The sequence below is a fragment of the Hippichthys cyanospilos genome, chromosome 1 (genome assembly GCF_059441005.1).
Source record: "Hippichthys cyanospilos isolate Australia breed blue-spotted pipefish chromosome 1, RoL_Hcya_1.0, whole genome shotgun sequence".
NCBI lineage: Eukaryota > Metazoa > Chordata > Actinopteri > Syngnathiformes > Syngnathidae > Hippichthys > Hippichthys cyanospilos.
In genome coordinates, this window is record NC_142369.1 from 6528984 (window position 1) to 6556027 (window position 27044).

The 27044-nt window shown below is 42.2% G+C and overlaps 1 protein-coding gene across 2 annotated transcripts; it reads left to right on the forward strand.

Annotated features, from left to right (window-relative positions):
• Positions 1 to 148: 148 nt before the first annotated feature.
• Positions 149 to 25796, forward strand: dennd4c (DENN/MADD domain containing 4C). 2 transcript variants are annotated; one of them, XM_088420150.1, is made up of 34 exons: positions 149 to 404; positions 9004 to 9316; positions 9916 to 10168; positions 11135 to 11204; positions 11306 to 11475; positions 11638 to 11879; positions 11957 to 12023; positions 12111 to 12169; positions 12353 to 12497; positions 13389 to 13564; positions 13649 to 13749; positions 14005 to 14229; positions 15331 to 15476; positions 15652 to 15690; positions 15852 to 15982; positions 16928 to 17060; positions 17142 to 17348; positions 17428 to 17556; positions 17619 to 17766; positions 17964 to 18068; positions 18167 to 18286; positions 18968 to 19099; positions 19169 to 20199; positions 20288 to 20480; positions 21124 to 21221; positions 21297 to 21472; positions 21555 to 21710; positions 22234 to 22426; positions 22505 to 22615; positions 22954 to 23091; positions 23172 to 23289; positions 23825 to 23981; positions 24059 to 24123; positions 24216 to 25796. In XM_088420150.1, exons 2-34 carry the CDS (start codon positions 9018 to 9020, stop codon positions 24350 to 24352), a joined length of 5670 nt encoding a protein of 1889 aa, XP_088276276.1. In that variant the 5' UTR covers positions 149 to 404; positions 9004 to 9017; the 3' UTR covers positions 24353 to 25796. The 2 variants fall into 2 exon arrangements, with proteins under 2 accessions (XP_088276276.1, XP_088276283.1); XM_088420157.1 differs by lacking the exon at positions 15652 to 15690.
• Positions 25797 to 27044: the final 1248 nt, after the last annotated feature.

Consider the following 27044-nt stretch of genomic DNA (forward strand, 5'->3'; position numbering starts at 1 on the left):
ACAGTATCATGTTTTTTTTGTAAAAAGAGAAAGCAGTGCATATCCGGCATATGGCTTTACTTTGAAATCCTCAACCGGAAATGAATCGCTAAGTAGCTTGACTGCCCCTCTGTGTGTGTGTGTGTGTCTCTCCGTCTTCTCTTGTCGACTCTGGGCGGTTCCGTCCTGCCTGCCCGAGAGCTTCGGAGGAAGAAACTAAACTACCAGCGCGGACACAAACATGGCGCCGGCGTGCCCGAGGAAGAGCCGCGGTTGAAAAGTGCGGCCAACTCTAGGCGAACTTTCACTTGGGACCGAGCGTCGAGTTGAAAGCGCCCCCGTCCGAAGTGCGGAACTCGGCGAGCGGGCTAAACTGCAACTTGCTTACATGTCAACATTGTCCCACACGGCGCTGTAAACAGCCGGTAAGTAGCGACATATTCCTATCTAGCGTCCACTTGGGAGACACTTGAGCCATTTCAAGTGCGGTTCTTGAGCTTCTTTAGCAACTTCCATTGTTCGACGGAAAGTGGAGATAGCCACGTATCCACAAGTGCACGTTTTGTGTTCCTGCGAATGCTGTTTATTTCCCTACAATTATGTTGACCCAGGGGCGTTTCTTGCCCCCCCCCCCCCCCCCCGGGGGGGGGTCACAGGCAAGGGCCACAACCCCCCCGCCCCACCTCAACTAACAACAACGCGATGAGCAAAGATGTTTCATTTAATTACTATCAAGTATCAAATTGACTGCATCGACCAAAAAAAAAATTGGAAAAAGTTGCATGCATTGCACAAATAATCAAAATTGATCATTCAAGCTTGATATTTGCAAAACTAATTTGGGAGATTCCCAAATCCATCGTGTCATTGCAGTATATACACGTGTGTTGGTTCTCCATGACGTCAAACAACTAGTCATCAAAAATATCCAAGGCAATTAAGAGTGACAAAAAAACTAGAACTAGAACTCGAAAACCACGTTAGCTGGTTTACTTCACTGCAAATGAAGATCAGTTCTCTGTGAGTGGAGCCAACGAATGACTTGCAGAAAAGCACAAATTTACATAAAGCATCACAGTGTTCTCTCATTTATTGCTGGGGTTACGTTACGCGAATTAGAGATTGAATTTATTTCTTTTTTGCTTTTGATTCAATTTTTTAAAATGATTTTTGATTGTTGAAGAAAAACCTCATGTCGTTATTATTTTGTCTGTTTGTTCTTAAACGGAGGAAAATACCAAGAAAAATTGTGAGGTTAACCTGCAATAAGATTATGGGCATAAATGAAAGTCCACTAAAAGGTTTTAACTTTTTTTTCTTTTGTCCCCTTTGTAATTTGTTTCCTTTGTGAATAAATAAATACATGAAACACTTTTTTTTACTGAACTGATGTGTCTTAAAAGAAAGAAAACTCGAGCTGTTAACTTTCAATAAAATTATGGGCATAGCTGAAAATGTGATCATTTTTTTTACTTTGTTTCTTTTATTAAATAAAATAAATAGACAAAATATGTTTTTTTGACTGGTTTGACTCCAAAGGAAGAAAAAAAAAACGTAAACCTGAAATAGAATGAAAATCTGCAATAGAGTAAAGCCGCAATTACCGAATTGCAATCTAATGAGGGAACATTGTGCACTGTTTGGATTTTGGAGCTGATCAGCAAGCTAAAAAAAAAAAAAAAAAAAAATGAAGGTGAACCAAACTATTTAACCTACCTGTTTATTTATTCTTCACTGAGGATTGGGACAGGCCCTTACTACATAATTTGTGTATTAAAATGCATTGAGAAAAATTGCAATCACGCAATTAAAAATGTCTGCCAATCCGATCATTTCTTCATCTTCGTTCATTCACCATCTTGTACGCACTGTCATTGATACGGACCGATATCCACCGTCCCTCGGGAAGCCCTTTGGCTCGCAGCCCTCGGCTCATGCCTTGGTTGCCTGTCTCGTTGCGGCGTCTCTACGTTGACCTAGTTTTGCGGTGGGATGCAACAGTTGGAAATATAACACCTCCACTCCCTCCCTTCCCTGTCGGCCGGACGGCCGGCCCACCCTCGTGACGCCTGATTGCATTGTGGCCTCGCAGGTGTTTGCTCTCAGGCGCGTTGTATTTCTTCCCATTCAAAGTCATCCGAAAGCGGTCCACCGAAAATGACGTTCGCTGCGCGCCTTGGTTTTATGCACATATTGCACATGCATGAAACCGCCACGCTATTTGGATTGAGTTGTGAAGTAATGCAGAAGTAGCTTCATCATTTTGTGTGCAAATGTGGCTAAAAAGCAAAGCGCGGAGAGTCTCTGTCGCCACATTGGCGCGATTGATAATAGTCTTTCAATATAGGATTTGTTATAATAATTTTGGATATTGTATTTATAAATAGTTTTTGTTCAAATTGGCCTTTTAAAATGGCTTTGTTTTAATTTGTTTTGAGCAGGTTTGTTGGTTTTAATTTGATCAAAAAATGTGTCATTTTGGTTTAATATTTTTATTTGCATTTTTATATATTGAGTATTCGTCAAGTGCATGATTTTTTTTTTTTAAGCTCACTTTTCTCAATTCTCTAATGATTATTTGACCTTCCTTCGATATGGATGTACAGCAATGCCAAATTGAATAAAACAAAGAACAAACTGTATTTAATATCAATGTTCGATAACATTTATTTCAGACCGATACCGGTATGAGTACTCAATTCTTGCCTTTTGAATTCAGATACCTAATACCCATACCATTAGAACTTTTGGTACACTGAAAGCCCCCCTGTATACAAGTAAATATACCAACTTGTCAACCTGTTCGCAAACAACCGCACAAAATGTTATTAGCTTTAGCCTAGCTCTCAGCCCTCCGCGTTTCCCCCACTTTGTTTACAGTCTCCACCTGGTTTTTGAGCGCCTCCGGTCAGCCAGATAGACTGCGGAGCATCATGTATTCGCCATAGCTCACGGATGAGGCGAAAATCGCTGATAAAATGGTTGTAATTTTGCAGCGCGCTGAGACTGAAATGAGCAAATTCAAGAATTTTTATCGTCATATATATCGTATTAATATACCACACAATGAAATTCTTATTCCGTTCACTTCCCTGAGTAGCAGACTGCATTCCATGTTCGAGCAATAAATAAATAAGCTACAAGAATAGCAACAAAACCAAAACAGAAACAATGGTGCCAATAATATAGTGCACATATCATGTAGTGCAAAATATTATTTATGCATGTAGTAAGTAATGTTAGTGCGTGAGAGATTTGTTAAGAATCCTGATGACTTGTGGATAGAAGCTGTTTGCCAACCTGGCAGTCCTGGCCCTCAGGCTCCTGTAGCGTCTGCCTGATGGCAGCAGTTCAAACAGATCGTTTTGTGGGTGTGTCTTGTCCTTGATGAGGTTGTCCTCCGCAGAACCCTGGTGTGGTAATTTAAAAATATATTAAAGCCATGGGAAAACAAAGTCGAGTAATTTACGTGCTCGACTATTCATTTACTATTTAAATTCACTTCTTTGACAATCGCACCATGTTTTTGTGGTTCATGAAGATAATGTGTAGCCTGTGCAACAGTAGCAGTTTGAACACGCTGTAATATTATACTATGCAAACAACATTTAATGAACCTGCAGAGTTACTATTTTTTCCTATCCTTTTGTTTTTCTGTGACTTCCTGTTTGGCGTTGACGTGTTGGCTTAGGCGTGTCACTACCTGGAATAGCAGCAGCTCAAAGGGAGGAGAGTATACGTGTACTCTTGCATCAGCAAAAAAAAAAAAAAAAAAAAAAGCTTCATCTTTTCGGTGAATGCCACTTGCACCTACATGTAGTCGGGGTAAATTTTGTCGTCAGAAGCTGCGCCGTAGAACTTGATCGCCTTGAAAAGGCTCAAATGTCAGGTGGGCGAGGAGAGGAAGTAGGCGTGACCAGCAGATGAGCAACACTGAATCTGCAAGGGTTTCATTTTAGGACGGCGAGTCGCTTATTCAAATAAGTCACCTGATACAGAAGCAGCTTTTCACTCAGCTGCTCGTTCATATGAAGAATAAAATGGAGAAAATCGTCCTAACCCTTGCGTGCTTTACAGTTGTCCTCTTGACCTCCGTTTCACACCCGTGCTTCCTTTTTACGCACCTGAGCTGAGTAAATACAAAGCGGTGACGTCAGTGGAACACCTCCTGTGGGAGGTGAAACATTATCAACCCAGATAATGTTATGATGAATTGTGCTGCTCACATAATGAATAATAGTTGTGCCTTGAAACTTAAAAGAATTCATAGACCTTCATATGAATGACACCATGTGTTCCTTTGATATTTGGATGATTTTGACGGTTGATATTTTTATTTGCTGAGTATTCATTTTGAGGCAGAAAAGACGAATCAAGGCTCGTATGCGTTTTGGTAACAGCTTGATACTACTGATTGGAATGGGGAGTGCAGGTGGTGGTATGCACGGTGAGCAGAGAGCAAAGATAGGATGAGTTTTCTTGTTTGATTATTTTAGTACAGCTTTTCTCGAATGGGGATACGCGAACACATCAAGGGGGTACGTACGATTTTAACAGGGTTTTTGTCTGTAATTGCAAATATAATTGAATGCATTTAAACACCGTTACAGGAAGACAAGCTTTCTTTTTAAATGAAGAGCAAAGTAAGTGGAACATGAAGCGACGTTTTTGCCAAATTTTGTCATTCGTCTATGTTGGAGGCTTTTATTTTGCTAAGTTGTATACGGATGCGCTATTGTGATTTAATTTTCAGCAGAGGAGCCAGAAATGAAATGGACGCCGGTACACGAGGCAAGCTTGCATCTGGAATTGCTGAATAAAATATGCCTTGGGATACCACTACATTTGTAGATATATTAGGAGACAAAAACATAGTCCTGACAGATATGGAATACAGATGATGGTGAATGGCATTTTATTTTAAAGAGTTTATGCAATGACTGAGATATTTTTGTTTTTGCATAAAAATTATGTGTATAATTGCATAAAAATTATGTATATAATGTATATATAAAATTATATACATAATTTTTATGCATTTTAAAATGCCCCATCTCACTGGAGCTGTAAATATCACTTGTTAAAGTGTGACGTGGCGAGGACGCCTGTGGCCAGTGTCACGCTCAGCTGCTGCAAGTGGACAGACAAACAGACACACGAACTGCTTGGCTCTTTTGTGTGAAGGAGATGAGATCACAGTGCCCCCCCCCCCCCCCCCCCCCCCCCCCCAACAGTTCCATGTGCTTGCTGTTTGTATCCCATCTTCGTCACATCTATCACTACATTCATGAGCAAGTTAGGGCCAGTAGCGGAACGTCAACGTCTTAGATTACAGCAGTGATTGTGAATTTGACTGACTGGTCGAGTTGTGTCACATTTGGCAACAACTTTTTTTTCCCCAAAATGTAGCCTTTGCAATTTGAGATATGAAATCGGTTAATAGTTTAGCCCAGCCTACGAAGAATTTTTTTTTACATAAGCGCACACGCAAGCAACAGTGAACTCAGCTCAACTCGTGTTTTTTTTTCTTTTTTTAAATAAATCAACAACTTATTCCGAGAGTCAGTTTAGCTTAATGCGAACAAACAATGGAAAAAAAAAAACATTGACTGGCTAATGCATCTGTGTTGTTGTTTTTAGAAGACAAACATCATTGACTGGGCAGTTAATGTTTCTTTTTTTCCAAGGTAGAGTTACTATCCATTGTAACAACATATTGCATGCAGGAGACCCCCCCACCCCACCCCAAATTCGATGTTTCAAGTGTGTTGATAATGCATGGCAGTGCAGGGTGACCCTACTTCCCCTCCGCTGCATTATTGTTCCACTCGAAGGTTTTCTTCAAATCATCAAAGTGGATGGTTTTAAGAAAAAAAAAGTACACTTTCTCCTTTGTAACTCAAGGTCAAGGCACCCTGCTATTGTTGGGGCTTGGTCGCCATGGCGCCGATGCCTGACTATCATGGGGTCCTCACAAAAGAGTTATTTGTGCGATACGAAGAGGGGGTCCAAAACAAAGTCACTGTGGCATGGAAGCACTCTTATCGTGATAATATCAAAATATAGTTTTACCCTTCTCGCATGTTTTCAACACCTTTAAACGCTTTACAACACAATGATGCTACACCCATTTTTGGTCATGTTTAACAATAAACTGAATGTAACTCATTTTTCAAAAACAATTGCTGACACTATGACATGCTCAAGACTAAACTTGTCAACTTCACATGATCAAACCCCAAAAAGAGGTGAGCAATGATCCCTGAGCCCTGAGTTCTTTTTCCTCCTTAAAATGGCTAAATAAGTTACGTATCCCTTAAAACATATGCTGTAATTTCTTGTAACAAAATGATGCTAACTCAGTGCTAACATCAGTTCATATAGGCACACAAATTGAAATTAGCATCAACGTTACGGTCGCTATGAATCTTCAAACAACTGCGACTCAAATGGAGCAACAGCTCATATAAATGGAATGTCTGTTAGCATTAGCATAGATTTGATAGTTTATTGATTTATGTTTCATTCAATTCTCTTCAGTAAGATTTTTTTCCTCAAGTCTGCTAGCTTAATGCTAACGGCCACCAGACATTAGGTAGATTTGATGGTTTATGGCATTATGTTTTTGTTCAATTCTCTTCAGTAAGACTCTTTTTTCCTACTTTGCTAACTATGCTAGCCTAATGCTAAGAGGCTAAAAAACATGAGCATAGATTTGATGTTTATGGTATTATGTTTTCATTCGATTCTCTTCAGTAAGAACTTTTTCCTGAGGTCTGCTAGCTTGACGCTCACAGGTGATAATACATTTGCATATAATCAGTGGTTTTATGTTTTTGCTCAATTCTTTTTTCCTTAAGTCCGCTAGCGCTATGCTAACAGGCTAAAATACATTTGTACAGAGTTGGTGGTTTATGGATTTATGTTTTTGCTGAATTCTGTCTAGTAAGAGCTTTTTCCTGAGATTGTTGTCAGGGGGGAATAAGGAATGTCCCTTATTCCAGGCACCTTTCCAACTACCTGGACTCCCAGTCGAGCTGCAAGACTTCAAACGAGTCATTGACACGAATGGGCAGGGCGCCATCTTTGAGGCCCGAATGAATAAATATATCCGATTAGCTGCGCCTAAAGAATGAAACAGTATTTCATCCGTGCTCGGTAAAGTAAAATCAAAAAAATAATCGAGCGCGCCATGACTTCCAGGGGTATTGAAATAGTTACTTCCTCACTCCACTGACTCACCGCTGGAAAAAGTGAACTCTGTCAAAGGAGACAACATTTTGTAAATGCATTGTGTCAAGTTTAGTTTCCAGAATGTTTGACACAGATTGTGCTGCACTGTTGGATGGCACCGCTGCACACACTATATTCAGACTTGTATATCAGCAGAGGTTACTTCTGAATTTACGCCTTCGGCTGCATTTCCCAGCATTCCTCATTTCTCTGAAGATCTCCCGTGACTTTCTTGACGATCAACACACGCTTGTTTCATTGTGCAGCAGCACCTTCGGGTCATTTTTTTTTTTTGCCTCCATCGTATTTTCCGTCCAGCCTGCTTTCCCGGTACAGGGTCGCAGGATTCTTTGTGTCCATAAAAAGTCACTTTTTTGCTGCTGTGAGTGTTTGGTGTGGCAGTGCCTTTTCAAAGTTTCCATAATTTTGTGGCTATTATGGAATGGGATGTGGAAATAAGAAAAAAAAATACTATTATGGTGCAGCATTGAACCTATTTACCGTCTGCTCAGTTAAAATGGATCTTCGATGTCTATAGTCGTCAATGGTAGTGAATGAGTTAATAATTTCCACTCTTGTGTTTTGGTGGGTTATATTTAGGATACTGTGGCACACCTGCTCGTTTTTCTTATCCTCACATCCCCCCAAAAATTTCGGATGGGTTGAGGACAAACAATTTGATACTGTTCTTCGAGTTTACCCTCAATAAATAGTTAAAAAAATGCCATGCAAAGTTTCAAATGTAAAGTATTTTCAAATTGTTCTATTTTGTTGCAACTGTATATTGTAAACATTCCAGAAATAAGGTCTTGGTCATTTTTGAGCATTTTTGTATGACAAACTCACATCAATTTCAAAGAAGAGAATCCACTTTGTGGATTGTGATTACACTGATGACCAAGAATCTACAGACACATGAAGAAAAATGTCTTTTTTACATGTTCACTAAAGTTTGCTTTTGGACTGCACCTCAATCTTTTTTTATAAACGATTCATCTGTCAATTATTTTGTCGATAAATCTGAGTTATTGGGGTTCTTGGTTGACAAAGAAAACTTTGTCAATGTGGCATTGAAAGTTTTTTTTTTTTAATGTTTTTGTTTGGTTGTTGATAGATCTGTTACAAGTCAGAAAATCGGCAAAAATATTGGTGATTGTTTTCCAAAATAAATGTTTCGCAAAAGTCTTATTTTGATTCAGCACAATGATAATCAGTTTGCTTTGATACAGGACGAAGGGACTTTAAGAATATTTCCAGTTGAGAGGCTGAAATTCGGAACATTTGGATGTTCCGTAATTCCTCAAATATAGGAGGCACCTGTATATTGAACGCACCCTTAATTTTAGGGCCAAATTATTATTTTTTTCTATGTTACTGTTTATAGGATGCACCAACCGTTTGGGATCTTTGTAAATGTGAACCATTTACAGCCAATTGACATTCGCAATCAAGCTCGTCATGTTACGGTAATAATTGTCAGTTAGACTACGGCAAAAAAGTGCACATCTGTGTAAAAACTCGGCTTATGTGGCTGACGCATCAATTTTCCTCAGGTGTTGTCAAAAAAAAAAAATAGAATCTTTAACGTTTATCGTATACTGTACACCCATACTTCTGGCCTTCACTTTTGGGGGTGAAAAAAGGGTCTTGTATTTAGGGGGAATTACAGTAATTAGCTATCTAAATGCATTTTAAGTTTTCAAAAACAATCGGTTAATCTAAACTATTCATTTTGTGAGAGTAAGTTCAAAATGGCTTTTCGTTCTAACTAAATGTCATTTTCCCTCGCAGGTGCACGTCCAACCATGATCGAGGACAAAGGTCACCGCGTAACCGACTACTTTGTGGTGGCCGGCCTGACGGACAAGTCGGCGCCGCTGGAGCACGACCTTTCCGAGGCCAAGTCGAGCGGGCCCAAAGCGCCCATCACCGACCTGGCCATCATCAACAGGTCCGCGGGCGAGGCGGTGCCCGAAGGCTTCACCTGCATCGACAGCACGCACGGCGGCCAACCGGCCAACCTCAACCACGGCAGCCTCAAGAGCCCCGAACTCTTCCTCTGCTACAAACGCGGTCGAGGAAAGCCGCCGCTGATTGACGTCGGGTACGTGTTTGTTGCTCAAAACAAAAAGGAGAGTCAATAAGGCGAAAGAAGTGTAAAAAAATGATTATTGTTGTTCATAGCAATAAATAAAGGGCAAAGCATTTCTTTACGGATAAACGACGACAATGCTAGGAAATACAGTACTAAGTAAACCTAACATTTTACACAAGTAAAACTCAGTATAATTCTCACAAAAATATATGGAAAAAATATTCTTTTTTTTAGTTAGTTCTTCTATTGCCAGGCAATTCTGAGGATTCTGACTGACCATAGTTAGTATTTTTTTAAAAATTTTTCCCAGATGAATGATCAAACCAGCGCTGCCCAAAGCTTGTCTCCGCCCATTATCATTTTAAAAACAAAAAGTAGTTAGTTGACGTCAATTAATGTTGACGGCACTCTTTGGTGAGGCGCTTTCACTTCAGCGGTGCTCAAAGTGTTAAAATTTTGGAGTCAAAAGTTTGGAGACGCTTTCTATTTCAGTGTTTTTTCAGTGTTTCAAGTATAACCGTTTAAAAGTTGAACTGAATTTTAAAAACACAAGTCCAAACCATCATGAAAACCCCCAAACCGTTCCGACCCTTTTTCCACGTGGCCAGCGTTCTGTACGAGGGCAAGGAGCGCCTGATCCAGGGCTGCGAGATCATCCAGGCCACGCCGTACGGCCGCTGCGCCAACGTCAACAACAGCTCGGCCACCTCGCAGCGCATCTTCATCACCTTCCGCCGCGCCCCGCCCGTCCAGCCGCAAAACTCCCTGGCAGTCACCGACATCTGCGTCATCGTGACCAGCAAAGGAGAGACGCCGCCGCATACTTTCTGCAAGGTGGACAAGAACCTCAACTGCGGCATGGTGAGTCACATGAACTTAAAAATTTCACGTAATAGCCGTAGTTTCCAAATCATGTGTTTGAGATTTTTCGCTGGTCATAAAAACCATTCAAATTAAGTGACTGGATTTTGCAAAAAATTTAGGCTTTACACGGAAGCAAACATCTTTATATACAATGTCCAGAAGGCGTCACTATTGGTAGGTTGTCTGTCAGCAGTTAGCACTAAGTTAAGTCGTTCCATTTAATTTGAAACGAGAAAAAAAAAGTACCAGTACTGTTCCCATTACACTAATGCCTTCTAGTGGCAGGAAATGACTATCACAATCTGACTGTTTCCATTACTGTACTGTATTTAGGAGCACAGAATGTCATTTTAACATCAAATAACCATCAATTATAAAACTTGCACTGAAAAATAAAAATGGAAAAATATGTTTACCTCACTAAAATATGATTTTCTGCTAATTAATAAACATGGGAAAAATATTATTATTCGTTTAAAACATAAAATGTGTGATTAATTTGCCCTTAAAAATGTCAATTGACGTAGGTAGGCATTAAATTTGCTTTTACCAGCCAAATCAAAACGATAACGCTAATATGAGGGTTCGGAAATTTGCAGTGCTGCATTAAATATACATCATATTATACTAGTTTGCAGGTAGTTTGCAGTTACACGCTGACATGACAAACTTTGCAGTAAATGCAAAGGTACTCTATAAGTTAGACACAATTAGTTTCATTGCCTCATCTGTATTCATAGTTTACACAGCCACTGGAAACAGAAATGTTATTCAGTCAAGTAGGAGTTAGAATTATCTGATGCTTGAATTGGCCTTCAAGGGAAATGTAGTCTTCCATAAGGCAAAGGGCTTTTGTCCATATGGCTCCATTATGATTAAAAATAACTGAAGGTTCTTAAGTATTGCCGCAAGCTAGCTGAAATTATCGTCAAATTCAAACCTTTTTTTTCTTTCGTCCTCCAGTGGGGCTCGAGCGTGTTTCTGTGTTATAAGAAATCGGTATCGGCGTCCAACTCCATCACTTACAAAGCTGGTGAGTCAAAGCTGCAGACCGGTTCACAAACTTTCGTCAGCGTTTATTTACCTTTGCGTTTGCATTATTACCAAAGGCTTTGTCTTTTTCTCTTTCTCCAGGCCTCATATTTCGCTATCCGGAGGAGGACTACGAGTCTTTCCCCCTGTCGGAGTCAGTCCCTCTCTTCTGTTTGCCCATGGGCGCCAAGATCGAATGTTGGGCACCAAACACCCGCGACCCTCTGCCCGTCTTTTCCACGTTTGTGTTGACCATCGGCTCTGGCGAAAAGGTGAGAGATCTTGATAGACCTTCTGAGAAATATTTCCTTATTACTGGCCACATAATGGTAGTCAACGTAGAGCTTGTGTACGATGTCATAGTTTTTCCTCCGTGGCTTGTACTGTGTGTTACATTTGGTGTTTTTTTTTTTTGTTTTTTTTTTTGTACTCAGGTGTACGGTTCAGCCATCCAGTTCTACGAGCCGTACCCGGTGGAGCTGCTGAGTGAGAAGCAGAAGATCCACTTGGGCCTGCTCACCTCGGTCGAAAAAAAGATGATCCCCAACCGTCCCTTGAACGCTAACAAATGCATCTGCCTCCTCTCCCGTTGGCCCTTCTTTGAATCCTTCCGCAAATTCTTGATGTTCCTCTACAAGCTGTCTGTCTCAGGCCCGCACCCGCTGCCCATTGAAAAGTGAAGCTTTTAAAAAATAATCAATAAATCAACACCCTTTGCGATTGGCTTTTCATATTTTTCCCTTCTCTCCGCAGGCACATTTCACACTTCATGCACAACGTTTCCTTTCCGTCACCCCAACGGCCTCGAATCCTGGTCCAAGTGAGATATTCTTTATCCTCGCATTGATCCAACTTTCCAAGGCGTGTTTTGCTTTTGACTGATCGCTCACTATGTTTTGTTTTGAAGCTCTCTGCACATGATAACCTGATCCTCTCCCAGCCTGTTTCTACACCCTTACCCCTCAGGTAATTTGGGAGCTTTTATTGCGAATAAATAAACCTTCATGCTTTATTTAAGTACAGTAAAACATTTGCTCAAAATGAGTCATGATACCGACGCAGGAATCGCTATTCAATATTCACAACAATTCCAAGAATCGACTTGGGCTATTTCTTACTGGTCACCTTGTTTGCTCTTCCTCCCACCAGCGGTGCGGACTATGGCACACTCTTGATCAATTTGGGCTCGGAAAACTGTGCCACCTTATTGCACTTTGTCCTAATGGAGAGCAAGATTCTGCTGCACTCGCTCAGGCCGGCGGTGCTCACTGGCGTTGCAGAGGCCGTGGTGGCGGTGAGTACAGAAGCATCACCCAGCTGCCTGGAGGAAGCAATATGTATTGAGGAAAAAACGAAATCATCAACAGCCAACGAATCCAATTTATTTCCTGTTAAACTATCATAGTATGCTCGAACCACAAAAAAAAAACAAAACATAGGAATTGTTTAATCCCGAATAGAGGTGCTACAATTAATCAATTAATCGACAATAGATTAATCAGAAATTGTTTTTGCTAATCCATTAATCGTTTGGATGCCTCAAAACGTCATCTCATTTCAGCAGTAAATATCCTCCATTTTTTTGTAGTCCTCAATGAAAACAGACTCATTATCTTCATGTTGATTTGGATGCAAACGTTTGCTGTTGCTTTGGAAAACGATGACCGAACCAAGGATTATTTTTGTGTCGAGTTGAAACGAAACATTTGCTGTTATTTTAGAAAATAACGACCAAATCAATTCACTAAATCAGAATTTGTGTATTTTGTTTGTGTATTTTCTGCGTTGTTAATTTGTCTTCATCAGCTTTTTGAATAAAGGGGTGGAAACCAGAACATCTTATTTTAAAATCTGATTATATTTTAAATCTGATTAATCAAAAAGGTTGCAGATTTCTCGATTTTGGAAAAATCATTAGTTGCAGCCCTAAATGAAAAAATGGATTACTATTTTATTCAAAGATCTTTTTTTGTTTTGTTTTTTTTGCAAGAAACTAAATTTGAAGCTAGAAATATTGAAAAATAAAATGGTCACAGCAATCAATGAAAACAATTATTACAATTTAATATAAGAGAAGATTTGTGGAGGAAAAATGCTTTCAGTAGTTGTAAATGACAATTAGGAATCGTACTATTTCTGCAAAATGACCAATTCTGGCGTGACTCGATTGTGTTTATCCCCCCAGATGATCTTCCCCTTCCAATGGCAGTGTCCCTACATCCCCCTTTGCCCGCTTTCCCTCGCAGGGGTCCTCAACGCCCCATGTCCTTTTATCGTGGGCGTCGACTCCCGCTACTTCGACCTTTATGACCCGCCTCCAGACGTCGTCTGCGTAGACCTGGACACCAACACGATCTACTTGTACGTTGCTGCTTGATTTGACTCCTTTTTGCGTTTTCCAACACGCCTACACTGTACATTGTAGCTGACCCTGTTGACTTCCAGATCTGACGAAAAGAAGCACAACAACTGGAAGAACCTACCGAAGAAGCCCTGCAAGAGCCTGGTCAACTCCCTGAGCAACTTGCACCACCAGCTGGCTACAGGTAGAACCTTGTGCAGTTTTTTTGCCTCATTTTCTTCATCACCATTCGATCACTGTTTTAGCCACTCCTGGTGTGGTTATAACTAAGTACTCGTGCCATGTGTTCACCATGTGGGTGAAATTTCATCTCCCTATTGTCTTCTTTCAATGCTTTCCCTTTGATGTAAAGGACTGGACAAAGTACCGCACAAGGGTTAAATGGACAAATGGACCAAATACTCTCCAGTCAAAAATGTCTTTGACTCTCCTGTCTCAGTTTCAGTCCGTCAAACGGCGCAGACGGACTCCGCGGTGGACATGACCCCCATTGAGGCCGATTTCACCTGGCACAAGAAGAAGACCGCCCTAGAAATGGAGATCCAGGAGGCCTTTTTGCGTTTCATGGCCTCCATTCTGAAAGGCTACCGCTCCTACCTCAAGCCCATCACCCAGGCTCCGTCAGAGAAGGCCACGGCCGCCGACTCCCTGTATGATCTGCAAGGTAAACAAATGCCAGGGTGTGCCATGGTAACCGTCTGTAGATAAACACACTCTAACTGCCGCTGTAAAGGTTTAAAACAAAACAGATATCAAATATTAGATGTTGACTACAAAATGCATTTTCTGAAGAAATTGTGTTTGAATGTTGGATGAGCAAATGTGGAAACTTTTGGAATTATATTGAATGTTTTTGAAAGCTGTGGAATCTTATTGGTGCAAAATGTGGAATGGAATTGTTTTGAAAGCCATGGAATGATGTGGAATTGTGTTGAATGGAATAAAAATATAGACTGATGTGGCATGGCATTGGTGGAAAAATGTGCAGTATATTGGTAAAAATGTGGGGATCAAATGATATTGAATGATGTGGAATGGTATTAAATCATTGAAAAATACCGAATGATTGAGTGGTGAAATATTTTTAGTATGTCAGTGAAAAGTAGAATAAAATAGAAATGATATTGAAAGCTATAGAATGATGTGAAATGATATTGAAAGATTTTGTACAAATGTGGAATGTTGTTGCAAAATATTGGAGGAAAATGTGGAATACATTGAAATGATATGAAAATGTATGGAATGAAGTGGAATAGTATTAGGTGATGTAGAAAGATATAGAATGATAGGGCATGACGGTGAAAAATGTGTAGTACTGTTTTTGTGTGAAATGTGGAATGAAATTTAAATTGTATTGAAAGTTATAGAAGGATGTAAAATGAAGTGATATTTTAAAAAGAGACCTATTTAACTTGATACCGGTGGAAAAAAAGCACACTATAAAATATATTGATGAGAAATGTGGAAGGAAATAGAAAGGTTTTGAAAACTGGAATGATGTGGAATAGTAATGAACAGTTGGAAAATATAGAATGATGTGGCTGTGGCATATCGGTGAAAAATCTGGGAAATTAAATGAGCCAAATATTTAGTAAATTAAATAAGAATAATGTGACTGGGTTGTTGAGTATACCATTGCAAATGAAAGGGTTTTTTTTCCCTGAAAGTGCGGAATTGTGGCAAATCCAATTTGATGAAAATATTTGTACTTTTTTGTCCTCACATCCATGCAGAAAATCCCCAGTTTTTTCATTCCTCCCCACAGGTTTTCTGAAAAGCAGAGACCGCGCACACCAGAAGTTCTACTCACAGCTGACCAAGACCCAAATATTCATCCGCTTCATCGAGGAATGCACTTTCGTTAGCGATAAAGACACCGGCTTGGCATTTTTCGACGACTGCGTCGAGAAGGTGACTGTAAAACCTCAATGGGTGAACCCTTCTTATCTTCCTCTCTTTTTTGTATGACCCGACCTTCCACACGAAATCTTTTAACTCCGATTTGTTTCAAAAGTGTCATCACTGTAGTCTGCTGGGGTTTCTCTGATCCATTCTCTTGCCTTTACTGTATTTCTACCTCTTGCAGCTTTTTCCCTTGTATAAAATCACGGACAAAGGCACCAAGGTAATTGAATCTGCTGAATACTAACCATTTTATATGAATTAACATTTGCATTAATGTTCCTGCTTTTCGTACCCTAATTCTGAACTTCAATCACTCATATTGTGTTTTTTTTACTTTAAATCTGGAGTGACGTTTCCTAAATCCGAGCATTGTCACTTCAGGTGGAGGGGGAGTTGTCGGAGGACACTCGACTGCTGGAGCTGGATGAGTCGCAGAAGAGTGAGCACACCGTGTTCGTGATGCCTCCCGAGCCTCCGGCTGCGGATGGAGACGAGCCACACCCCAAATATACGTAAGCCAACCTCTTCAACTGCACTCAGTCGTACAGTATGCCTGGAAAACTAAAAGTGGTTTATTTTGGCTAAGTTCAACAAATATAACAACTTTCACGAAGGATTACAGAATTCTGAATAACAACTTTGGATGGAATTTGAGGATTTATCAAACAATAATTCTAAATGATTACCCAATTAATTTGATACAGTTAGTTGTCAATTATTTGATTTAATTGGACAGCTTTAATCAATATATAACCGAAATATAGGGCACACCTAAAACTAGCAAAACAGAATAATCTTTGTAAATTCTTCATATTTTCGCGTTTATATCCGTAAGGTATTTATTTGTTGCAGGTTAGGTGTGTTTCAGATTTCCCACATTATGAGCGGTCAGTCAGTGCTGCGCCAGTGTCACGTTGAATGCGCTCAAAGCAGTTTTATTTCTTCTTTTCTTTGCAACGCAGCTCAAGTTAATTTTGCCATAAGTACCGGACGTTGCACACCATCCGTGTGTGAACTTTGGTCCAGTCTGATCGCTTCTTTTACTGAAAATAATGCCTGAACAACCAACCTCAGCTAACGCAAGCTGCTGTTAGCTGCAGCAGGCACTGGCCGCTAACTGTCAACTGACTTTGCACTCTAGCTCGTCTCACGACGGTAATTATTGTCAGTAAGAATACGGCCAAGATAAAAATGTACATTTGTTTGTCAAATCTCAGCTTATGTCGCTGACGGATCAATCTTCCTTGAGTGGTATCGAAATAAAATTCTAATCTTTAAGTTACCATTCTTAATATACTTGTTTCTTACTTTTGGCCATTTTTGGGAAAAAAGTATCTTATACTTGGAGAATTACGGTAATCCTCAACTGCCTTTGGTGGATATGATGTCAAAGATCTATTTTGATTTGGCTGTCAGTGAATGGGTTGACTTGGAATATTTTTCACCGTGCTCTGCAGTTACAAAGGTTTCCCTTGGCTGAAGTTGGAGCTTTTTGACCGTCCCAGAGAGTTACGACCCGCTATCAGTAGCCGAGCAGCCGGCGCAAGTCTTTCCAGCAGCCCCGCGCTCCTGGCAAAACGGACCAAGCAGGTGTCGTCGACATTTCCGGTCCCGCTCCTCCCCCCCGCCCGTCCTGTTCAGACTTAACAGTGTACAATTGAACCCCACCAGGAAATCAAGCTGGCATACAAAATGGCCAAGCGCTTCTACAGCAACCCTCAGCTGTGGGCCCGCTGTCTGTTCAGCCACTGCTACAGCTTGTGGTTCATCTGCCTGCCGGCCGCCGTCCGCCTGGCCAAGTCCAAAGGTCGCGCCATGCAGCAGGCATACAACGTACTCTTGAAAATGAGGACCACTGAGGTGGAGGTGTTAGATGAGGTAGGTTTGTGTCTTCAAAATCATTTGCAGTGAGCCGTTACTGTATGTGGTGTCGTTTCAACCTATCCTTTCCTCTCAGGTGTGTTACAGAGTGGTTATGCAGCTCTGCGGCGTTTGGGGTCTTCCCGTGATGGCCGTGCGAGTGCTGGTTGAGATGAAGAAAGCCGGCGTTCATCCCAACGCCATCACATACGGATATTACAACAAGGTCTCGTCGTATATCTGTAGCTTGTTCCCGCACAAGCTTGAGCTAGTGCGCTTCCTCTGCAGGCAGCCTTAGAGAGCCCGTGGCCCAGCCGGAACCGCAGCGGCCTCTTCATGTGGACCAAGCTTCGCAACGTGCTGCGCGGAGTGGCCCAGTTCAAGCACGCGCTCAATCAGTCGTCATCCAGAAAGAAAGCCACAGTGTCAAGCGCAGGTGGGTCTTTGAGACATCTATGTACCAAACCACAAGTGCTTAATGCTTCGGTTGAAAAATATGTTGCGTTCTACCATTACAACATTAGTTGTAGAATGTATCAAGTAAGACCCCCACTTCACCCCAAACAACGGGTAGCTCTCGGGAGGCTGGGAAAGTAGATCTTTGGGGGCAGTCATTCTTAAAATCGACTTTAGGAAACACGTCATCAGACCGCTTGAGTCACTGCAGCGCTGACAGCTCGGGGGACGTCAACATGGAGGAACACCTCCAGCATGCGGGAGATTCTGGACACAAGCAAGGTCGCATAAGTAAAACGCCAATCATAAAGATGTCAAATGTGTGTTATGTCATCGAGTAGGAATCTCTGCTTACCATCATCTGTTTCTGACACTTACAGGTAGCCAGTCCGATCAAGGTTACGGTTCTAAGGATGAGCTGCATCAGGAGATTGCTGACCAGTCTCATTCGGCTGACCCGCCTACCGATAAGAGAAGGAAAGCCAGAATGCAGCAAAACGGTATTTGGAAAAAACAATTTTTGTTTTTTGTTAAGAGGGCATCTTCCATTACAAGGAAGTCTTCATCCAAAAAGCTTTTGATTTCCAGAAGTTGCCATACAAATATAACTTATTTACAATTTTCTTTAGATGTATAACGGTGGTGTTAAATGTACAGCCCGTGGGCCTGATCTGGCATGCAAGGAGGTTTAATCCAGCCCACAAGATTATTTCACGAACCATCAAAACAAAATCTCTAGGACCGAACCCATTAGTCTGCTTTTCGTCATACTTTGAAGCACTTGAGTGTATTAAAGGATTCACTCAATTGTGGTTCTGTGCTATCGCTTTTATTGAAAGAAAAAGCATCTGCTCAATACCAATGCCTGGTTTTGGTACTAGCTCATCCCTAATTATAGTGAAAATGTCCTTTGTTTTCATATTTGTCAATATCATCCATAAACTTTTGGGTATGATCTTAAATGTGTTTATTTCTATATTGCTGTGTATTTATACAGAAGAATATTGCCATTTTGAAAATGGTGGTTTTCCTTTATTGCACAATAATAAGTGAAGAATAAAGATAACATATATAATAATGATGATAATAATAATAACAAGACAACAAGTAATAGGTTCAAAAAATAAATGGAAAAATCTGTATTTAAGCCTGGGTCTGTCTGATGCAAACTTTTCATCCAGGAGCGGACATTGCTGGATCAGTGGACAGTGCCGTGGCAGTGGGAGAGCCTCCCAGTCCCGCTGACACGCACGCATCTGTTCCTAGTATTGTGAAACTGTCCACAGGAAGCTTTGATGCTGGCAATGAATCAGGTGAGAGTAAAGATAAAGCCTTGAGGTTGAACCAAGGGATGATAATAAAAGTTCACGATTGTCCCAAAGTGAAAGGAAAGCTTTTCCGGCGGCACAGCAAGGCGGATGACGTGTCTCTCCCTGACGACGACGCCTCAACCGTAGCCGGCCGCGCATCCGACCGGCGTAAGAAACCTTTTACCCAGCGAAGCCGAAGTTTCAGCGCCGAAACGCGGGCCGGGATGCTCTCGGAGAAAGGCGTGGACCACATGGCCGGCCAGCTCGGCGCAGACGCCCGCATTCTGGCCGCGGCGCTTTCTACCGGACAGACTGCGCACAGCCCTGGAGGCGCATCCAAATCTCTTTTTCAGGACTTGGAGGAAGAACCCGAAGACTTTCAGGGACTGTTTTTCGGGAAGGAAGCGAAAGATGTGGACAGGCTTGAGGGAGCGACGGAACAACCGATAAGTAAACAGAGCGAAGCAAATGAGGAGGAGTCTGGGGTACGCGCCGTGAATCTAGAAAGGGCGGATGTGGAAGTGGGTGCGGACCCTCTTTCTCTGCTGGTGTCAGAGAGCCAAGAGTCGAACTCTGTAAACAACCAGGAAGCCCCTCGCCCCGCGCCCCCCGTGGTGTCCCGCAATCTGGCCGAGGAAATTGAAATGTACATGAGTCTGCGAAGCCCCTTGGGCGCCAAGTCTACGAGCATGGAGCTCAAGCAGGCTCACGGAGACGAAAAAGACAGCTCGCAGTCCAAACAGTCCCTGGAGCGTCGATCCAGCCTTCCCGCGCCTGCGCCGCAAACTCCTGCGCTGGCCGACACGCCCAAACGCAGCCCCGCCGCCGTCACGCGCTCCAAAACCTTTGCCGCAAAGACCAAGCCGCCCGCCAGCAGGACCGCCGGCCCGGCTGTGCGATCGCCGTCACTGTCGCCGCTCATCAAGTCCTCCCAGGGAGGCTCACTGGGCTCCGTCATCAACTCCATTTCGGCCATCAAAATTGATAATTTGCTGTCGGGGCCCAAAATCGACGTGCTCAAGTCCGGGATGAAGCAGGCGGCCAACGTAGCCAGCAAAATGTTGGTGGCCGTCGCCACAGCTTATTCGTACTCAGACGACGAGGTGAGGGCTTCTTAATAAATGCCCTTCATCATATTTGGCTTTCGACCGGTTCCTCCTCCTTTGATCTAATGTCTTCTTTTTTCCGCAGGAAGAACAAGGTCAAAGCGGGGGAGGCTTCCCCGTCAGCCTGGATGAAAACATGTTCACCGGGCACGATTTGGAGGACAGCCCGGAGGGAAGCGCCATCCCGAGTTTGGTGGCCAACGGACTGAACCAGAGCTGCACCAGCATCGGCAGCAGCAGCGGCAGCAGCGACACGGGCCGAGGGACGCAGCACACGCGTGGGTCGCAACGTCAACTCGGGTGTCGGCGAGAGCCGTGAACCCAACGATTGCCGACGCAACATAAAAAATTAATTCTCATATCCAAATTCAACGTTTAACATCTTGCGAAATCATACAGTTTATAAACTGTAGCTTTACTGTAGCTCTACCATGACCACCATTGGCCACTTGAAACACATTAAAATGACCAGTTTACCAGTCAAACATTTGGAAACATCTTCTGATTCAGACTTTGGACAGATTTAACGTCTCTCTGTGACATAATGTCACCGACAGCGTCAGCTCTCAAGTGAAGCCACACTGTCCTTTTTCACTACAAACTGTAATATCAACAGCAGCCAGAGGTGGCGCCAATAAACAAAGCTCAAGCCAAACGAAACACAAACGAATGAACTGTTAAAGAATAAACTAATTATTTTGGGTGCGGCGCATGCTGCCCGGTACTAGTTGATCCACGGATCGGGCTGCGGACCAGCGGTTGGGGACCTCTGTTTTAAAAGGTTCATTTTCAACTCTTCATGGGTTGTGATGCAATTCAAGGGAGTGTATGTACATTTGATTGTGGGACGATTTGACGTTAAGTGTAGTTAACGTGTTGTCAAATCTCTTTCTGTCTCTCCTTTTTTTTTGTTCTCCTCAGTTGCAACTCCCGGGCGAGCGGGCAGAGCTCCCGACTCTGAGCAAGGCTCTTCGCACCACGCCTCCTCCTCCAGCATCTTCCAAAACTACGCGCTTGAGGTGAAACTTCAAACGCAGCCGCCTCACGTCTCCATCGCGTGTTCATTTGACATTTGATCATCACCTCCCTCACAGGTGCTGATGTCCAGCTGCTCACAGTGTCGCTCTTGCGAAGCGCTGGTGTACGATGAAGAGATCATGGCGGGATGGACGGCCAATGACTCCAACCTCAATACGAATTGCCCTTTCTGCGGCGCCGCCTTCCTTCCCCTGCTGCACATCGAGTTTCACGACTTGCGCACTGTGACAGGGTAGGATCGTGTGACCTGAATTCCAAATCGGAATGCTTTTCGCATTTTTAGGCGCTTATTTTTAGCTGTTCTTCCTTTTAAGGTTCTACATGAATCCCAGCGCTTCCGGAGACAGTATTCACAGTTCCAGCGGCGGTCATCCAGCGGCTCCGAGTGACATAAAAGCGCACGACCACATCGGTTTCCCTCCTGAAGAACCGAGGGAGACTCTTGCTCATAGTCCTGGAACACATAAGAGGTACGCGCGCCAACCATTCACTGCCGTTGACGGCTATGGACGACAGAAATTGATTCCCTCGAAGTCAGAGAGGGTCGTTAAAGTTTATTGGAAAAAAAAAAAAATCTAAGATAAGAACGAACTAAAAGCATCCGTGTCCCGCTGTAAAAGGTGTTAATTTATGTAATATTTACAGAGTGAATCTGAAAAAAAAAATTCTGACATCTAACAATAATACAGCCATTGACTTGAGAACTTGTTGAATTTTGTTTTGTTTTTGATATATTACGTTACTGCTTGTATTTAACCCAGAGTCTGATTATGAAATAAGTAATATTATATCGAGGAAAAGGGGTAAATAAGACTGGACTCCTTTTGAGTTTGATATGAATTGGTGACCTTTTGCTTTCTTTATTTCATTTTCAATTGTATTTATTGTTTTATATTTTCAATAATCAAATAAAAACCTGCACTGGTAGTGAATTAGGTCATCTAATCTCCGTTATTTATCAAAAAACATCCCTGTACTTTTTCCGGTTTGCAGTCTGGTTCCCGAACCGGCGCAGTCTGACCCACTGGGTCTTCTGGAGCACCAGGCTTCAGCCAAAAGATTCAGCGGCACGTCGCTGACACGCAGCAACAGTGTTGGTGGCCCGCTACAGGGTCTGGACTCCCCTCTGCGATCCGGTCATGGGGTTTCCACCACCAGCCTACCTGGCAGCCTGCACGAGGTGTCGGTCAGTATAAAAATGCAAAGCCGCTCCAAACAAGCTTCCTAGTACCTCCTCCTAAACCGCATTGTGACCGATCAACAGGATGGGATTACGACCAAAAAACCAAACCCCAAACCTGTCAGCGTTCCGTACCTAAGCCCCTTGGTGCTGCGCAAGGAACTGGAGACGCTTCTGGAGAATGAGGGAGACCAGGTAAGACGAGGCCCCACTCCTTGACTGTGCAGAGATTGGGAATGCCCTTCGTTAGTTCACAAAATACGCATTATGCAGCGTGGCATTATCTCGAAAAACTCCAGGTTGGGTGATTATAAATGTTTTAATAATCTAACAGTGTACCAAAAAGAGCTATTTATTGTATTTAAATATACAATGCATGTAATCCTTTAGTTTAACCGCGGTGCGATTACACATCTTAACGCACACTCACAAACAGCAAAAGTATTTACAAAATCACCACTACGCTTAGTTGGTTATCTTTCGAAACAGTGGCACGTGGTGGAGATATGACCTTCTTGCGGTTTCCCCAACAGGTAATTTACAGCCACAAGTTCCTCAGTCAGCACCCCATCATCTTCTGGAACCTGGTGTGGTATTTCCGACGCTTGGACCTGCCCAGTCACCTACCCGGCCTCATCCTGACCTCGGAACACTGCAACAACGGCAAGCAGGTCAGATGTTCTTCCAAAAACCGCTTGGTTCTGTTTTGACTTTTGTTCCCAGAGGTGTTCAAGTTTGTCTGTTTGTGTAGCTTTCCCTGGCGTCGCTCTCCCAGGACAGTAAGCAAGTATACATCCAGATCCTGTGGGACAACATCAACCTCCACCAAGAGGCCGGGGATCCCCTTTATCTGCTTTGGAGGACCTTATGTGGGTGAAAGTGGGAAATAAGATTCTTTCGATGCTTTTAATGCCAGACCTTAAAAAAAAAAAAAAAAAAAAATCTTCCACCCAACAAAAAGTTTTTTTCCCTTGCTTTCAAATCAGAACTCTTAAAACGTTTTTCTTGCCCATTGCCATTAAAAATGGCGCTACATTTTCCTCTCAAGTCATTTCACGGCAACAGCGTTCAAAGTGTTGATTTAAGCAAAACTTTACGACATTAGAACAAAATATTTGGCAATTGTAACGATAAACACAAAAAGAAGTGTCATTTGCCCATTCAGGGGTTCCTGCGAGTAAAAATACGTCTTTGGGACTGAATGAGTGAACATGCATTAAGTTATCAAGTTGATTTTGTATATGTTAAGACTTTTATGGCACTAAAAAGCATGAAAAAAAAATCTCTGAAAAAAATAAACTAGTTATAGTTTACATATAACAAAATAGCCAAGAGACCATTACATTAAGTCCTTTGTGTTCCAATTCATTTGCTCTTAATTTAAAAATAAAATGTTCTGTTTAGTGGAAAAGAAGGGGACCTTGGCGCCGACGGATCACCAGGAGATCCGCACGCTCCTCAACACCATCGTCCGCAACATCCAGACCAACGACGTCTACGGTCCCATCAACCTGCTGATCCGGGAGCTCAAACGCCGCCCGCAGGACATCAAGCGGCAGAGGTACCCCCTTTTCCTGCCTTTTAGTTTTTTCTGTTACCTGTCATTCCATTTTTCGATTTTTTTTTTTTCTCCCCCAGGAGTATTTACAGAGAAATATTATTCCTCTCCCTTGTGGCGTTGGGACGAGAGAACATCGACGTCGGTGAGCGAACATTTGTTCTGCCCTTTGTTTTTGTTTTTTTTGTTTTTGCCAGCATTGTTCTCAATGGACCTTGCGATTTCCTGTCCCCGCAGAGGCTTTCGACAGGGAGTACCAGCTGGCCTACGAAGAGCTGAGCGCAGAGCAGCTCAAGTCTCTGCACCAGATGGATCGGCCGCCCAGTGCCAGCGTCCAGCGGTGCCTCAAATGTTTCGGCACCCCGTTCATCTAATCCCTTCCGGCAAGTGGGTGTTCTTGGAAAGCCGGTTGGATAATTTTCTGCATCCTTGAAATCCAGCTTAATGTGTTTGTGTGCTTTTTTTCCCTCACTGGTAAGAAGAGTAAGCTCACAAGTATGTGTTTTTTTTTTTTGTTTTTTTTCAATTACATTGACATTTCTGCACAACTTTAGGACAGCTGTACGTTAGTAGTAGTTGTCAACAAGTACAGTTTTGTTTCACCAGTAGCATTTACATGTCTTACTAGAATGGCTGTAAAGGACAAATGGCATAATAATAGTACATAGGCCTTAAGCTGGAATTCAAAGATAATTCATAAATGCCCCAACGGCTTCCCGTAGTTGTCATCTAGTGAACTGGAAACGCTTCGACGGTACTTCAGTATTCGCTGAGGATGCAATACCAAGCAGTGCCTGCTAGTGGCGCTGTTTCCCTGTTCACAGATTATTCACTGGGCAGAACATGAACGATTTGTGTGTGTTTGCTAGATACTGTTCTTAGTGCACTTTCTAAAAAGAATTAAAAATAGAAAAAGCAAGAGCTTAAGTTAGGACGGAGTTCCAGATGTGACATTTGGTGAAAAAAAAAATATATCGTGGCAACAATATACAGAAACTAGATATTATAGACTACATTACAAAATACCGTCTTTCCAGTATGCAGATGTAATTACTTCCTGGAAACTAATATTTCAGACTCACGAATAAGTATTTCGAACAGAGGTTCTCACTGTTTTTTTTCATCCCATTTTACATCTGGGGCTCTGTAAGATCACTTGTCATGTGTATATATAAATACATATTTTAAAGGGGGGCATGCGTCTACCTTTCCATTTTGTTTGATTCACGTCTTAACAATTTTTCAAGCTATTGTTGGAATAGTAAAGCTTGTAAAGTGTCACCTTGTAAAAAAGGTAGACAATCACTACTTAAAATTCACAAGAGTTTTCCCAGTAAATACGCTGTGGACACATTGGGTTGGAAAAGGCTTTTTTTTTTTTTACACTTGCTACACAAAAGCTGCGTCAGTGGCGACATTGGAAACGTGTTTGTGGGGGGGCTTTTTAGTACTGCTGATTTAAAATTTAGAAAACATTCCACGCCAAGTGCCGCAACGGAGAGGAGCACGGCCGTAACCCAACACATTCCATTTTGCAAACTGATCGGTGAAGATGAGATGACGTCAACCTTGGAGTCTTAACAAAGCAAACAGCAACAAAAAGAAGAGTTTCTCTATTTATTTTTGTATTATTGACATATGGATTGCAGTCATTCTAGGAACTTTTTTAATGACTAATAACCGTTTTAATTTTTAATGAGAGATTTAAAACCTGTATTGATTTGTCAAAAGTGATCTCTCACCGTCCTGTGGTAAGGAATTGAATGTCTTCATAGAAATATGCTGCAATAAACAAGTATGTGACGGACTGAAAACAAATGTGTTATTGTATTTGTTTCGGGCTGTGGGTGCATGGTGGGCCTAGATCCAGAGGGGGGCCCCAGTGAGTCGGTTCGGCTTATTCTAGTCTCTCACCTTGGGCCTGTTTGCCAATGGTTGTAAGGTGACTGCTCATGGACGGGTTTTCATCATTTTGTTTTGCGTTTTTGCTTTGAATGTTTCTATGCTTATGTGTTTTGCAGAGTATATGAAGAGCCGGAGGGGAAAAATGTCAGGAAACAAAGGTCACAGGGTTAAAGCATCTAAAAAAAAAAAAAAAAACTATATTTATGTAATTCGGAACGTATATATAAAAACAACGACCTATAAGTGATTGAAATGAAACGTAAAAATAATAACATTTCATATTCATGCGTTTCATAGACGTTTGCACATTGGCCACCAGGGGACGCCACAGACCGTTTTTGAGCCGTTGTCTCTGGAGAAAGTTTGACCAAATCAACAGCGACAAGTGAGTCACACACCGTGAAATATTTCACATTTTCTTTCTCTTCGATGTTGTATGTGGATATATAACATTAAATAAGTCTGCACGGGGGGGGGGGGGGGGGGGGTCTTCGAACGAACAATGGCTGCATATGCATAAATTTGGCATAATGAGGGCACCGCGCTACCCTGGGTGTGTGTGCGAGATCATTAAAGATGCAGTGTGTGTGTGTAGGTGCTCATCTTTCCCTTCGCCCGTACTTAATGACGCTGCTGCTGAGTCAGCGGGCCTGCAGAGTGAAGAGGATGAAAGTTGAAGGGTGATGGAGAGAAAAAGAGGGCAGGTTGCTTGTCTCTTAAAAGCTGGGAGACAGGAGAAGAAATTACATCAATAGAAAGTCTGTTTAGCTTAGTGCTAACAACCTATGCCAAACACCATAGGCAGGCTAATGAGTAGCATCAGTGTTACTGTGTTGTTTTTCTTTAAGCAACAAATATAACAGTGAAGCAACACAAGGAGACCGCAGTAAATACTGGCTGGCATATATTCTTTATCTTCTACATAATACAAGTCGTATTACAGCACTTCACTGAGAAGTTGTGACATTAACGATAGTCAAAAAGTGCTCACTGGTTTTCTTCCAGTTTTCTGCATTTTTTAATTCCTGTACCCGGACTTTATCGCTACTGCAATTCCCAACACCATTGCATCTGCACGTTTGTGTGTGTGTTTGCGTCTGTGGTGTGTGAGTAGTGTGTGTCCGTAAACAATAGAGTTGATTAGGCGTTGCGTAGCGGTGA

Bases quoted from the DNA above. Each gene is read 5' to 3' on its own strand.
- dennd4c (XM_088420150.1), top strand. From the start codon at position 9,018: ATGATCGAGGACAAAGGTCACCGCGTAACCGACTACTTTGTGGTGGCC. The intron at 15,477-15,651 runs GTGACTGTAAAA...TACCTCTTGCAG, and splicing joins TCGACGACTGCGTCGAGAAG to CTTTTTCCCTTGTATAAAAT. The intron at 17,061-17,141 runs GTGTCGTCGACA...GAACCCCACCAG, and splicing joins TGGCAAAACGGACCAAGCAG to GAAATCAAGCTGGCATACAA.